Below are 13,043 nucleotides of genomic sequence, written 5' to 3' on the forward strand. Positions count from 1 at the left end.
GTATGTATAATATCCAGAAATTTTTATTTTTATCCAGAAATCAAATACGTCATCTTCCTGAAAACAGTCTACTACATCCATTTTAGAAAAAAAAAACAAAACAAAAAACAGCAGCTGTTCAATGATATGACCCTCAGCTGAACCCTCATAACCAGTTTTGAGAATGGATTGTGACATGGTGCCATACAGCTTAGCTTGCAGAGGGATAACATCCTGGCATGCCTATGTGTAGCCGACTACTGACATCTAGTGGACATCTTCAGCAACACCTGCTTGAAATATAAACTTTGGATTTCCTCTTTCTTTTGCTTTTTTGTATCTTTGAAAACACAGACGTGAAACTAAAAACTCACACAGACTCTTGGGTCTCTTAAAATTAAAGACACTTGTACATTTGGCACAGCCATGTCTTCAAATATTAAATTACATCAAGGTTTCACCAGGAAAACACCACTGTTGCTTCAAGACATGCAAACTTAAAGGCAGGACACAATACATGACAAAAGTAACAGCACAGTATATCCAGTCAACTAAAGCTGTCCATTATGACATAATTCACTGATACAGACACACTGTATACTTGTCTGCCATTCTGCAGTCCTTTGCTGCCGTCATAGGTCCCCACACAAACTGTCCCAACAGAGAATGTTTTCTGATCTACTAATTTATGAGGAAACAAATAGGACTGTCTGACACACTGAGCATACCTCTATTCAGGTCACTGAGGGTCAGGGTAGAAAACCTTAATATGAATTGCCGAGTTGTTACGTGTACGCGTCATGGGCTCCCCGGCCTCATCGGGATCTTCAGGCTCCAGGTCATCCACCAGCTCCACTGTAGAGGTGTTGGCTGCCAGTTGCAGCGCCCCCTGGCTGCTGGCCTGCAGCTGAAGGGCAATATTGATAGCCCTGTTGATGGCAAGGCCCAGGCCGTGGACACAGATCTCCCTGTGACCCCCACCTTCCAAAAGCTTCTGACAACGTGCTAGCTGAGCCCGGAAATCAGTCTTCATGTTGACATAGACGTCGTTCCGTCTCTTTGGGAGCTTCCGGGGGAGGCGCTTCCTAAGGGTATACTCCACTGGGTCCATCTCTACAGCCTGGGAGGTCGAGTCGCTGTGCACTGGGGCTGTCTGAGGGATTGAGGACATCCCTGGGTTGCGTAGCTCTGTCATGTTTTTCTGAGTGTCAGTGGATGCTGATGCTGGGGCCAAATGATGAATCTGTGGAAATAAAATAAATAGAAACTGATGAAATTTAAAACAAGTACATGACACCTTTGAGTAAACAATCATTCTATTTGGAGCTCCAACTAATATTTTTTATGATCTGTAAATTTGCTGATTTTCTTTTATTTATTTTTTTAAATAATTGTTTGTTCGATAAAATGTAAGTAATTGTAAACAAAATCACAATTTCCCAAAATCTGAAGAAACATCTATATCTGAACATAAACCCCAAAATATTACCCCAAAGTATATGATCACATAAGACAAGGAAAAGCAACACTGAGAAACTTTAAACTAGGCAATGTTTGGCATTTTATGCGTGAAAGATTGGTTGCTGATTAATTTTTTATAACCTGGCTATTCTTTGAGCTCCACATCATAAACATGCTGCAGTAACTCTTCTGTGATTACTACAGTAAAACAGCAATGGTAAGTCAATTAACTTAACAGAAATAAAGTAACAATTTTGAGTTTAAAATGTTGAATATTCCTCAATTCCACCTGTGATGTGATGACTTACTTCTTTTGTTTTATTTCATTAAAAACCAACTATCTTTGAGTTTGGATGATGGTTGGACAAAACAATACATTTGAAGACATCACCTTGGGCTTTAGGAAATTGTGGCTATTTTTGACTTTTTTTTAGCATTTCATAGACCTAGCAATTAATGGATCACTCAAGAAGTCAAATGTATGAGCAAATAACAAGCCTAACACTACTAATGGCATTTTTAAGATGTATATTCTTTACTTTCTTTATAACATTAAGGGCATCAGCAGCAGGTGTCAGCTTCAGACTAACAGTGGCTCCTCCTGTTGCCTTATGTCTCAGAGCTGTAGAGACACGGGCTAGGCTAACAGTAACGTTAGCCTCACTTGTGCCACTGGGTGATGCAGCGCTGCTGTAACATCTTCAAATGTATATTAGTGATCTCACAGATGTCTCCTGCCTTACAAGAAGGATACAGTGTCTGTCTGGAGGAAAACCAGCGCTTAAATCAACAGAGATAGGCTATATGGTTAAACCTCAGAGTACCCCGCTGATCACAAGTGAGGCTAGTCAAACCTTAGCAAACGCTATTGAGCCCAGCAACAGTGGCTCAGTTAACTAGTTAACCGTGTAATTTTACGATGAAGCGTCAATACTTTGAGTGGTGTAGGGTTTATGATGAGCTCACTTACCTTCGGAGGATGGATTCAAGTGTCAAAGCTGCCTTATCTCATTGCTAATATCTGGGGTTCATGCTTGTCTGTAAGGACGACATTCGCTTTAGCCAAACGGGCTGTTTATTTTCTGCGTGCTCCGGAAGTAATATATTACTGGCATTGTACGGCGTGCGCATCCGCACGACCGGAAAAAAGTCCACAGCTGTTAGCGGACGTATGTCCCCGCCTTACATTAGTTCGAGAGTTAAACGACACTATGATACATATAATAAATCACTCTACAAATGTTTTGGTGCAGAAAAACATGGCGACGCCGCCTTCATTTCAACGCAGCAGCAAAGGCACGCAATTTTTGGCTTGACCCTGATATTTTTTTTTAGAAACATTTGCATTTGGTTTACAAGTTTCAGGGCATTTTCTTGTGGCTTATAAAATTAAAAATCAACCATCCATACAATCCCACAATAGCAATCTTGAAAAGTACTAAAAAATACTCTCACATGGATCGTCCCTGTATTAGCAAGACCAATATGTAATCTTTCCAGACTTGTCAAACAGTTTGTGTCTTTTTTAGTCAAAATATGTCTTGGTTTTCATGGGTGTAAGAACCCTGTTAACTGTTAACAGTTTAAAACGATGAAACATCCCTGGTAAAAAGTCCAATATTTAAGATTCATATACATTTGTAAATATCCTGTGTCATTTCAAAAAGAATGATTTGAAGTTACTTGCAAAGGCATGTCATCATTTCACAGCTAATAGTTGACATTTTTTGGTAATAAAGAAAAAATGTTTAATTCCACTTAGGATTTTCTATCGATATATTGTTGCACAATCGTTCAGAATAAGCCTATGAAAGTTCAGCTGCACAGCACACATTTTCTTTCTAACACTGCTGTCTTACTTATAGCAAATGGTTGCAATTTTTTCATAAAACAGTGTGAATATTGAACCTTGAATTAAACCTGAAGTTTGAAGTAATGCTTAATTTTACGGTGAAAATACAGGCTTATAATCAGCATTGTATGATTCCCATGGTTTCAACATTGATTTCTTAAACTGTCTTAATTCAGCAATACAACAGGGAAAAACATCTTACTGCACTGCACCATCTGAGGTGACCTTCATCAAGTTTCTTTCTTGGAAGTACTGTAACAGAAATGTTACTTTCCGGGAAACCACATGATCACAAAAACCAAAAGTGAAAGTTACTTCACCAGCAGAATAAAAAGAGGGGTCTGCACTGCAGCACTGTATAGTCGAACACAGAGAAGGGTGGTGCTTCATTGACAGAAACAGGACAAATACAAAATCTATATATCCTGCATAACTGAATGGCTAAAAGAATGCAGTATTGCCATGGATGAATCTCCTCTGCAAAAGGTAGGTTGCTATATGTTATTGTTTTGTCAGTTTTGTCAGTTTCCATTATGTGCCTGATGGGAGGACCTGAAAAACTAAAACAACATTTTTAGGTATTCACTAAACATATTTCATATATCTCTTAGTTGAGACCACTGCATGATAACAGTTCAGGGGTTTCCCAAGCTGGGTTGTTTCTGCTCATGTTTGGTTTAATGACTGATTCAGTTAGGTGATGCAGGAGGGGTGGAGGTGGGGGTCTTTGTTAATAGTCACCCTAGAAGGAAAACATTTTTTAAACCGAACACACACATTTTAGATACTGGTCTATATAAATTATTACTGTGATCAGCACACACCCCTGTTGGTCCATTCTGCAGTCATGTAGGCTGTTGGCTGGGATATTTTTAATGCTTGGGGAATGAAGCCTTATAGACTTGTCTCTCATTACTTTCAGTGAGAAGTTGTTTAAATAATCAGGACCAAATGTGGGATGACTGAGAGTGAAGCCACAATGGAGGTAAACAGTTAATAAAGATACAATGGATTGACTGTCCTACAAGATAATGTCTAAGGGATAATGAGTTGATTCATTATATTTGAAAATGTATGTTTTCTCATTTATCAAGGGAAGCAGTGATGAGTCATTTGTTGACCTCTACTGTGCCGACACATCAACACCAGGGCTTGACAGCGAGGGTGACTGTGGTAAAGATCAGCTTCATGCAATCTATTGTTCAGAACAAAAGGCACTGTTTGCTGTGCACTGTTAGTAGTTAAAGCTGAATCATTCACAATGTTACCATTATCATTTTTCTTATTTACACAGTGCCAAACTCTACCGTGAAGATAACAACCTGCCATGCCAGCAACAAGTCTGTCCATACAAGTAAGTAAAAGAAAATCGATTCAAATCAGATCAAATCAAATTGTGGGAAAAAGGAGCCATAAGGTCACCAATTTCTTCCCAGAGTACAAATGCAGACACATTTTCACTCTTTGAAGGGCTAAAAAAGAAGAGTAAGTAAAGTAGGAATAATGTGGGTAAATCAAACACAAACTTAGGTAAAATGATACTTAGTGATGATAATTAGTGTTCTAACAGGACTAGTGGATAGGATCCAAGTACAGACAGAAGGGAGGCAGATGCAGCAGTAGCTGACACCAACAGGAGACTTTACTTCAAATATTTGGAAAGCTGACAGCATAACTGCAGCCGAACAGAGAAACAACTCAACAACTAGCACATGCAGGACAGGACTGTTGGCGAATGTTCACATTTGTAAAGGTCATGGCAGCCAAATATCCAACGGCAAGTCACTGAAGACACCTAGTGGACAGACGGGGAAAAATGTTGGCCAGTATTTCCAGTTTCTCATAAGTCAATCCATACAGTTACAAACGGTAGGGAGGGATTGCCTTACAGTTTACAAAATAAGTATTATTAGTTATATCTCATTATGCCTAGCATGTAGCTGATAATTTCTTAATTTCAGCTGGGTGCTGAGCCATCCTGACATCATCGTATAGACCTAGAAATGCATTTCTGTCAATACTGCCCTGCTGACTTTCTGAACAAATCTGCCTGTAGACCTTCTGACATGATGTGCACAAATTACTCAGCCACCTCCTCTTTGTTCAAATACTGCCACTGAAATCTGTCCCTTAACTTCTCACCTTATCAGCCACATATCCCCAAATCTCTTCTTGAGCAGCATGATGCATTCATTTTGCATTTGCATAGTTGTTACAATCAATAAGTTACAATCTCCAACAAAAAAAAAAGAGTTTCCTCCATTTTCAATCCACTATCTTCGTGGTGCCTGGTCTGGGCAATGCTGTGGCATGCAGTGTAATGGAGAGGCTCAGTCATTGCTGTCATAAGCTCACAATTTTCTTAAATAAATCAAAGCTTAAATTAATCAATCATAAAATCTGAAAGGTTTGTCACCATACTGTTTGCATTTATAAAGTGCTGCACATTGCATTATGGGGTTACTATCAGAAAGATATATAAACCAATGTACACTGTTTCTTTAAATCATTTGTAGTATTGTTCAGTGCACTGATTCATAAATTTTGCACAAAAAAATTCAGTAGTTATTCAGAAAAAAAATGGTGAAAGGTAAAAATACTGGACATAATGGTAAATAGAAACAGTTTTGGAAACAGCCTTTAACTCTTAGTGTTGTTTGCTTGGTTACACACGTGATTGAGGAGAATTTGCAGTGTTATATTTAATACATGTGGGTTCATCTCAGCTAATTCACTGTGTACCTTTCTCTAACTTCAAGCTTCAATAAATAGGCGAGAACAATCGATAACACCAGCATGTGAATCCTTTAAAGAAACACTGCCATTTTGAACAGGGATTACTTCTGGGGCAGCTTTCCAGCTAACCAACTAACTGGAAATGTACTTTTTATTCTCATTTTCAAATTAAATTTTAAATTTTCACTCTAATTTTCTATGAGATATTGTGGATTAGAAAGCAGCCAGCTGCCTATGTTGTCATTATAGTTGTATTTGCATTGGTAATTGTTTTTTGTATCGACTTAAATACCTTGATCATCAAATTATTTATTATTTTTTTCTTTTGCTATAATGATACGAAATCAACAACATTGATTTTTTTAAATTATATTTTTGATTACTGACTTCAAAAGCAATAATTAAGTAGAATCTATACAATTATTACAATGAGTAAAGTAAAAGAGTTCAGGATTTCATTGTATTTTTGAAGGATAATAAAATCGCTTTACATCAACTCACTACTGACATATCTTGTCAACCTGATCTGCTATCCTTAAAACACCTATGATTGGTTTGAAATAACAAGCATCTTCATGTCCACAGAGACACCCCTGGAGAGCTTACTCGAAGACCTGGGGTTGGAGAAACACTACACAGAGAAGTTATCACTGAGCAAAATACTTCAGATTGATGAGAAGACCATTACTGATGAACCTGCCAAGTGTCAATCAGATCTTCCATGGTATTTTCTGAAGAAGCTAATGATGGTTAATGTGACAGCCAGGAATGTGAAGTGTACATCAGAATGTGAATCTGACAGTAATGCTGTGGCAGGGAATACAAGCTTAAATTTTGATAATCTGCTCAACAGTCCAGACTCAGGTGACATGCTGAACCCCCTTGACATCATTACTGCTCTCTTTCTGTGTTCTGATGCTTTTGTACAGCAGGAGATGGCACTCAAAATGTCTATGTGTCAGTTTTCTGTGCCGCTGCTGCTCCCTAATTGTGACACACAACAGTGCACACTCATGCTTTGGGCCTTGAGAGACATTGTTAAAGAATACAGACCTCAGTCACTTTCACAATCCAAGGGTTTTACTGAAGACAGAATTGTTCTCTCTGAACTTCCAATGATATCCTTTGTGAGACTGGGGGAATGCTCCTTGTCCAAGTCAGAGATTCTCAATAAGCTTCTGAGCAATTCTCAGCAGTACCATGACACCTTTGTTCACCACGATATGGAGTGTGGCGACAGTCCAAGAAGAATATCTGATGGACTGACTGAAATTACTTGGTACCTTCCTTGTGGAAACAAAAACATTGATATTTTCAGTGAGCCAGTAGCTGTAGCTAACCTTCGTGGGGACATTACTTCATTTGAAACACAGTTTTCTTTTTTGTGTCAGACATCTGCTGCAGTTTTTGTCTTCTTTGACAATTTGGACACTGACTGCAAGTTGCTTACTAACCAGCACCACAAGGCACAGATCTTCTTGGTGGGTAACCATCAAAGCAAGCACTTCAATTTAAATTCTCTAAAAAAAGTTGCAATTAAGTTGGGCTTGACCAACAACAACATCCTTATTAAGACTAAGCAGACAAATGATGCAGACTTTGTCAAAAATTTGAGGAAAACAGTGAAGGATGTTGTTGATAACTCAAAGATGAAGATGTGCATAGAGCAGATGGCTGACATTGCCCATGAACTGGGAATCTTGGTTGATGAAGACTGTCCAGAGTGCCAGACTGCCAAGAAAAATGCAGATGCCATCACTGCAGATATTCAAAACACCCTTAAATACAAAGAAGAGCAGCTTCCCCTGCAAGGCCAAATATGGAAGGACCTTACGAGTTTAGAAAAGGAAGAATTTCGGCTTCGAAAAGTTGGGTCTGAAAACATAGAAATGTACAAAAGTGATCTTCAGGTACAGAAACAAAAACTTCGGAAGAAACAGAACTCTTATGACATATCAATTGCAATGACATGCTTCATCAATGCAATATCAAGCCCAGGGAAAGAGAGATGTTATTTCCTGAAGTGGATGCGAATAAATCTTGATAACCTGTCTCGAGAAAAACTATCGGACCTCAGGGAACAGTACAAAAAGAAATGCAAGAATTCTGAGAACAAAATTGAAATTAAAGACATTGACAGAGAACTTTCCAACAGCTCACTGGGGACAGAACACTTCTTCCGTGAAATGGGTCAGATGTATGAAGCTTCAGTTTCCCTTCCAGAAACAGACCCATCACGTCAACAGTTGCAACATCTGCCCAAACTCTGTGCAGGATTGCTGCTGGATGGATTTCCCCTTGAGCTTGTAGATGGAGATGCCTCCAACATACCTCTCAAATGGGTGAGTGATGTTCTCTCTCAGCTCCATGACTTGGTGTCTCCCAAGAACAAGATACTGGTAGTCACAGTTCTTGGAGTTCAGAGCACAGGAAAGTCCACTCTTCTTAACACCATGTTTGGAGTGCAGTTTGCAGTCAGCAGTGGTCGATGCACTCGAGGTGCTTTTATGTTGCTCATCAGAATCAATGAAGATGTCAAAAAAGTGCTCAACTGTGACTTCATGGTGATCATTGACACTGAGGGCTTAAAGTCACCAGAGCTTGCACAACTGGATGACAGCCATGAGCATGACAATGAGCTTGCAACACTTGTCGTGGGGCTGAGTGATATCACCATCATTAATATTGCAATGGAGAATTCAACAGAAATGAAGGACATCCTGCAAATAGTTGTGCACGCTTTTCTCAGGATGAAAGAGGTGGGCAAAAAGCCGAAATGTCAGTTTGTTCATCAGAATGTATCAGATGTTTCAGCCCATGACAAGAACTTAAGAGACAGGAAACTGCTCTTGCAACAGTTAAATGAGATGACGCAAGCAGCCGCCAAAATGGAAAAGAAAGAGGAGAACAAGAGCTTCACAGATGTGATGGAGTACAGTCCAGATACTGGGAACTGGTACATTCCTGGACTCTGGAATGGAAACCCACCAATGGCACCGGTCAATGCAGGGTACAGCGAAGCTGTATATGAGCTCAAGAAAAACATCATCCATCTACTTGGAAAATGTGATTCATCTGCTAATGATATCTTGGCGATTAAAGAGTGGATGTCAAGCCTGTGGACTGCAGTAAAGCATGAAAACTTCATCTTCAGCTTCAGAAACAGTCTAGTGGCTGATGCATACATGAGGCTATGCACAGAATCCAACAAATGGGAATGGGAATTCAAAAAAGACATGTACAAGTGGGTTACAAATGCTGAAACAAGAATTTCAAATTTCAGAACAATTGCTTCAAAGTCTGAAATAGCTGACATGAAAGATCTTCTCATGTCTTTGAGAAGTGAAGCCTCCACAGTGCTGTCTAAGTGGGAGACAAAGCTTCTTGAAAATTTGACGAAGTACTTCAAGCAAAAAGAGGGTCATGTCTATCTAGTAGAAGGATACAAAGAGGACTTTGCAAACAGTGCAAAGAGCCTTCGACGAGAAATGGAGAACTCTGTGTTTCATCAGCTCACTGCAGCAGCAGAAATCAAACAGGGAATGAGAGAACTTGATATAATCAAGGAAAATCACACAAAAGAAATTGAAAAGGCAGTGTGCGCACTGATTGATCAATGTCGGAAGAAGAATGTCCAGATGAGAGATCAAGAGCTGGACAAGGAATTTGAGAAGATGTGGAATGAAACAGTGAAGAAACTGTCTTTTTCTGAACAAAAGGCAACAGATGTCGTCACCAGTGTATCCCACTATCTGAGAATAAATCTATCACACAAGGGGAGCCATGCATGTGAGTTGTTGAGTAAAAAAAGCCTGAGAGATTGTGGCAAAATGCCTTTCAAATATACAGAGGAGGGATTCTGCAAACAAGTTAAACACCAAGTGAGCAAATGGATGAGCGGGCAAGATCACATCATGATGGTACAAAAAATGGCTGACAGTATCATCGCTGTTTGTTTTCAGTTTTTGACTCAAAAAGTCAATAGAAAAAACAATTACTCTGACACTTACATCCAGGAGATGCTACACATGATTGATGAGAGGCTGCAAAACAATCAGGATGTAAAGACAGGCATTGAGTTCGAAGTTTCTCTAAAACAACACATCTGTGGAGTTGCAGCCAGAGTATTTCAGAAAATGCACGAAGATTTCCTACATGTGAATGATCCTTACAGATGTCTGAGTCAAAACAAAGGGAAGTTTTGTGCTGATTTTAAAGATGTGTTTCATAAACGAGACCAGTGCCAGAAGAAGGCAGAAGAATTCACCAACCAATGCTTGAAGCCTGCAGTTGAGGACTTCATCAACCGTTCCCTAGGTCCTGATATCATTGGTGAGATGCTGACACAACAACAGTTCAGCACAAGAATATCCTTCCAGTATTCAGTTTTACTGGATTTACTTTCAAAGGATAACTTTGAAAAGTATTTGAGCTACATTTGCTCATATGAGGAATATGTGAAGAAGTGGATACTCGACCAGACAGTGACTCACTTCTCAAATGGTTCTAAGATTTCTGAGTTTGAGGCTCGTCATATTCAGTCAAGTATCAGGAGCATATATGATGCTATCAACAAGGCAAAAATGAAAAAGAGTGGCAACTTGAAGACATTTGTTGATCATGTGTGTCAGGAACTTGGAGATAAGCTGGTCATTTCCCAGGATGCTCTTGGTGCTTTCATGATTCTGAACAAAGCAAACCAGGAACAGTTTGCTCACTGGTTCACAGAGTGTGTGAATGAGATGGGACAAGCTCTCAAAGAAGAGTTCAAAAAAACAAATATCCAGATGATACTAAAACATCTTCATGTGAATCCCCAGAATGAGCTTTTCACCAGACTGATGGGATGTGGTAAACAGTGTCCATTCTGTTCAGTGCCCTGTGAGGCGGGAGGAAAAGCCCATACTGAGCACTGGGCTTCACTACATCGGCCAGAGGGTCTTGGTAGATATCGATGGTACCAGACAGAAACACTTGTCATTGACATATGCTCTTCCCTTGTGATCAGTGATGCCAATTTTCAATGTAATGCTACAAACAATGAATGGTACCCTTACAAGCATTACAAAGAAATTTTTCCAGACTGGAAAATTCCTCCAGATGTAAGCCTTCAGGCATCAGACTACTGGAAATACATACTGGCAAGGTTTAACAGTAAGTTTGCAGATACATATGATGCACAGCCTGCTGATATTCCTAAAACTTGGAAAAATATCACACGTAAGCAGGCAGAGGAGAGTCTCAGAGAGTCATTTAACATCAAGTGAGAGACTACATGCTGTGTGTTTACAGAGGTGCACATTCTCCTCATTACATTGATTCATTCATTATTCTCTCATGGACATTTTCATCTTCCTGTTAATTAAACATTAAAAAACTAAAACTTTTGATGGGGCAATATAAAAATATAAGAGAAACACTGCAGTCAGTGCTCACCTTCATCCAAGGTTGATGTCATATATTAAATAAAAATAATCAGCTTTAACTCTATTCTAATGTTAATGAGCTCAGTTTTAAACACTTTTTGATTCTCTCAGTCAATGTACATGTGAGGAAGACATGTACGAAACATTCCAAGAAACCTAACAAATTAAATTAAACTTTGTCTTTTTCTTTCCACTTTTGTGGAGTATCTGATGCAAAATATTTACATTTCCAGTGTTGTAAAATGTAATTAAGTTTTTTTTAACATATAATCATTACCTGAGTATTATTTTTCTTTATCTTTTAATGAGCGTGTGATTGTCTTACTTTGAATTCAGAATCTCTTGTTTTTATTTCATTTAAGTATCTGGTGCCAAATATTTGCACTTTCAAAGGAATTAAAATATCATTCATTCTATATTGGTGTTGTCAACATGTATACATTACTTACTTCTGTTAACTGAGTCAATAAAGGAACAAAATCAGCAGTCTGGCTATGAATGTCATTAATGTTTCCTAGATCAGAATGTAGGGGTAGAAGCAACAAATTACATACAAGTATTTTTAAGAATCAGTAACTTTACTTGTACTTAAGTATTTCTTAACTCAAGTATTTTACTTTGCTACATTTGAAGTCGAAATCATTTCACAGTAGAAACAGAAGCCGTATGATGAAGTTATGATTAAATGTGTGAGAACATCACAAATGGAAAGATTCAAATCAGAAGCTGCTGTTTAGAATGCACTACGGCAAGTGCCCCAAATCTAACACACCTGCCATGTAAGAGACCTAGATAAGATTTCGAGATGATTATGGAGACCTTTATGGTCCAATAGACGCAGAGTGACGTTGAGACAGGTGTGTGCAACACTGTACAGCATCAACAACTACTGCATTGCCTAGCAATGTAGTGTTTTGTCTGTTTGTCAGCTGCAGCCACTGTGGAGTTTGTTGTTAATCTCTGTTTTAACAATATCAAAATTGAAAACCTGTTGTGTTAGACTGCATTAGTTTTAGCTAGGTGTCCCTAGTAAACTTCAAACAGAGTGTATATGTGTAATTATCAGTTGTATGCACATTATATGTTTATTGTATACGCCTGGTAGGCTAAAGATGTTCTTTAATTCAATAGTTTTATCGTATGTAATTGTTATCACCATATGTTTACCCCTCCTCTTTTTCCTTTTAAAAATGTAAAATGTTTAATATTTTAAGTGACTTACATTGGAGTACATTTTTACACATGTAATTTAACTTCTACTTGAGTAAAATTTATTTTCTTCAGTACAATTTTGGGATCAAGTTTTGAGTTTTTGAATTCAGCAAAGAATGTCTAAACAAAACAACAGGTGCAGCTTCACAAAGGAGACCAAGCTGAAGATTAATGTGAGTGAGTATGTGTCACTGTCTTTGTGTACGTTTGCTATTGTTGGGCGTTAAATTATGTGACCTCACACGGATCTAGATAACCTCACTGCGTGCATGAAGTCATCTTATTTTATCACAGACTGACCACAGATTTCAGGTCTGCTGAAATGAGAATAAACTTGACTCCAGCCCCAACCGCGCGAACCACAGACGAGGTTAAGT

General features: G+C 38.6%; 2 protein-coding genes across 2 annotated transcripts; one reads left to right on the top strand and one right to left on the bottom strand.

The window, feature by feature from the left end:
* Positions 1-5: 5 nt before the first annotated feature.
* On the bottom strand, positions 6-2,550 carry pop7 (POP7 homolog, ribonuclease P/MRP subunit). The gene is made up of 2 exons (XM_022758400.1): positions 2,411-2,550; positions 6-1,222 (listed from the first exon to the last, which is right to left on the bottom strand). The coding sequence occupies exon 2, from the start codon at positions 1,172-1,174 to the stop codon at positions 719-721; it is 456 nt and encodes a 151-aa protein (XP_022614121.1). The 5' UTR covers positions 1,175-1,222; positions 2,411-2,550; the 3' UTR covers positions 6-718.
* A 1,124-nt stretch (positions 2,551-3,674) lies between these two features.
* Positions 3,675-11,688, top strand: LOC111231350 (up-regulator of cell proliferation-like). Its single transcript, XM_022758409.1, has 5 exons — positions 3,675-3,778; positions 4,215-4,277; positions 4,387-4,465; positions 4,587-4,646; positions 6,614-11,688. Exons 2-5 carry the CDS (start codon positions 4,251-4,253, stop codon positions 11,293-11,295), a joined length of 4,848 nt encoding a protein of 1,615 aa, XP_022614130.1. The 5' UTR covers positions 3,675-3,778; positions 4,215-4,250; the 3' UTR covers positions 11,296-11,688.
* Positions 11,689-13,043: the final 1,355 nt, after the last annotated feature.

This window comes from Seriola dumerili, unplaced genomic scaffold (genome assembly GCF_002260705.1).
Source record: "Seriola dumerili isolate Sdu_G_001 unplaced genomic scaffold, Sdu_1.0 BDQW01000295.1, whole genome shotgun sequence".
NCBI lineage: Eukaryota > Metazoa > Chordata > Actinopteri > Carangiformes > Carangidae > Seriola > Seriola dumerili.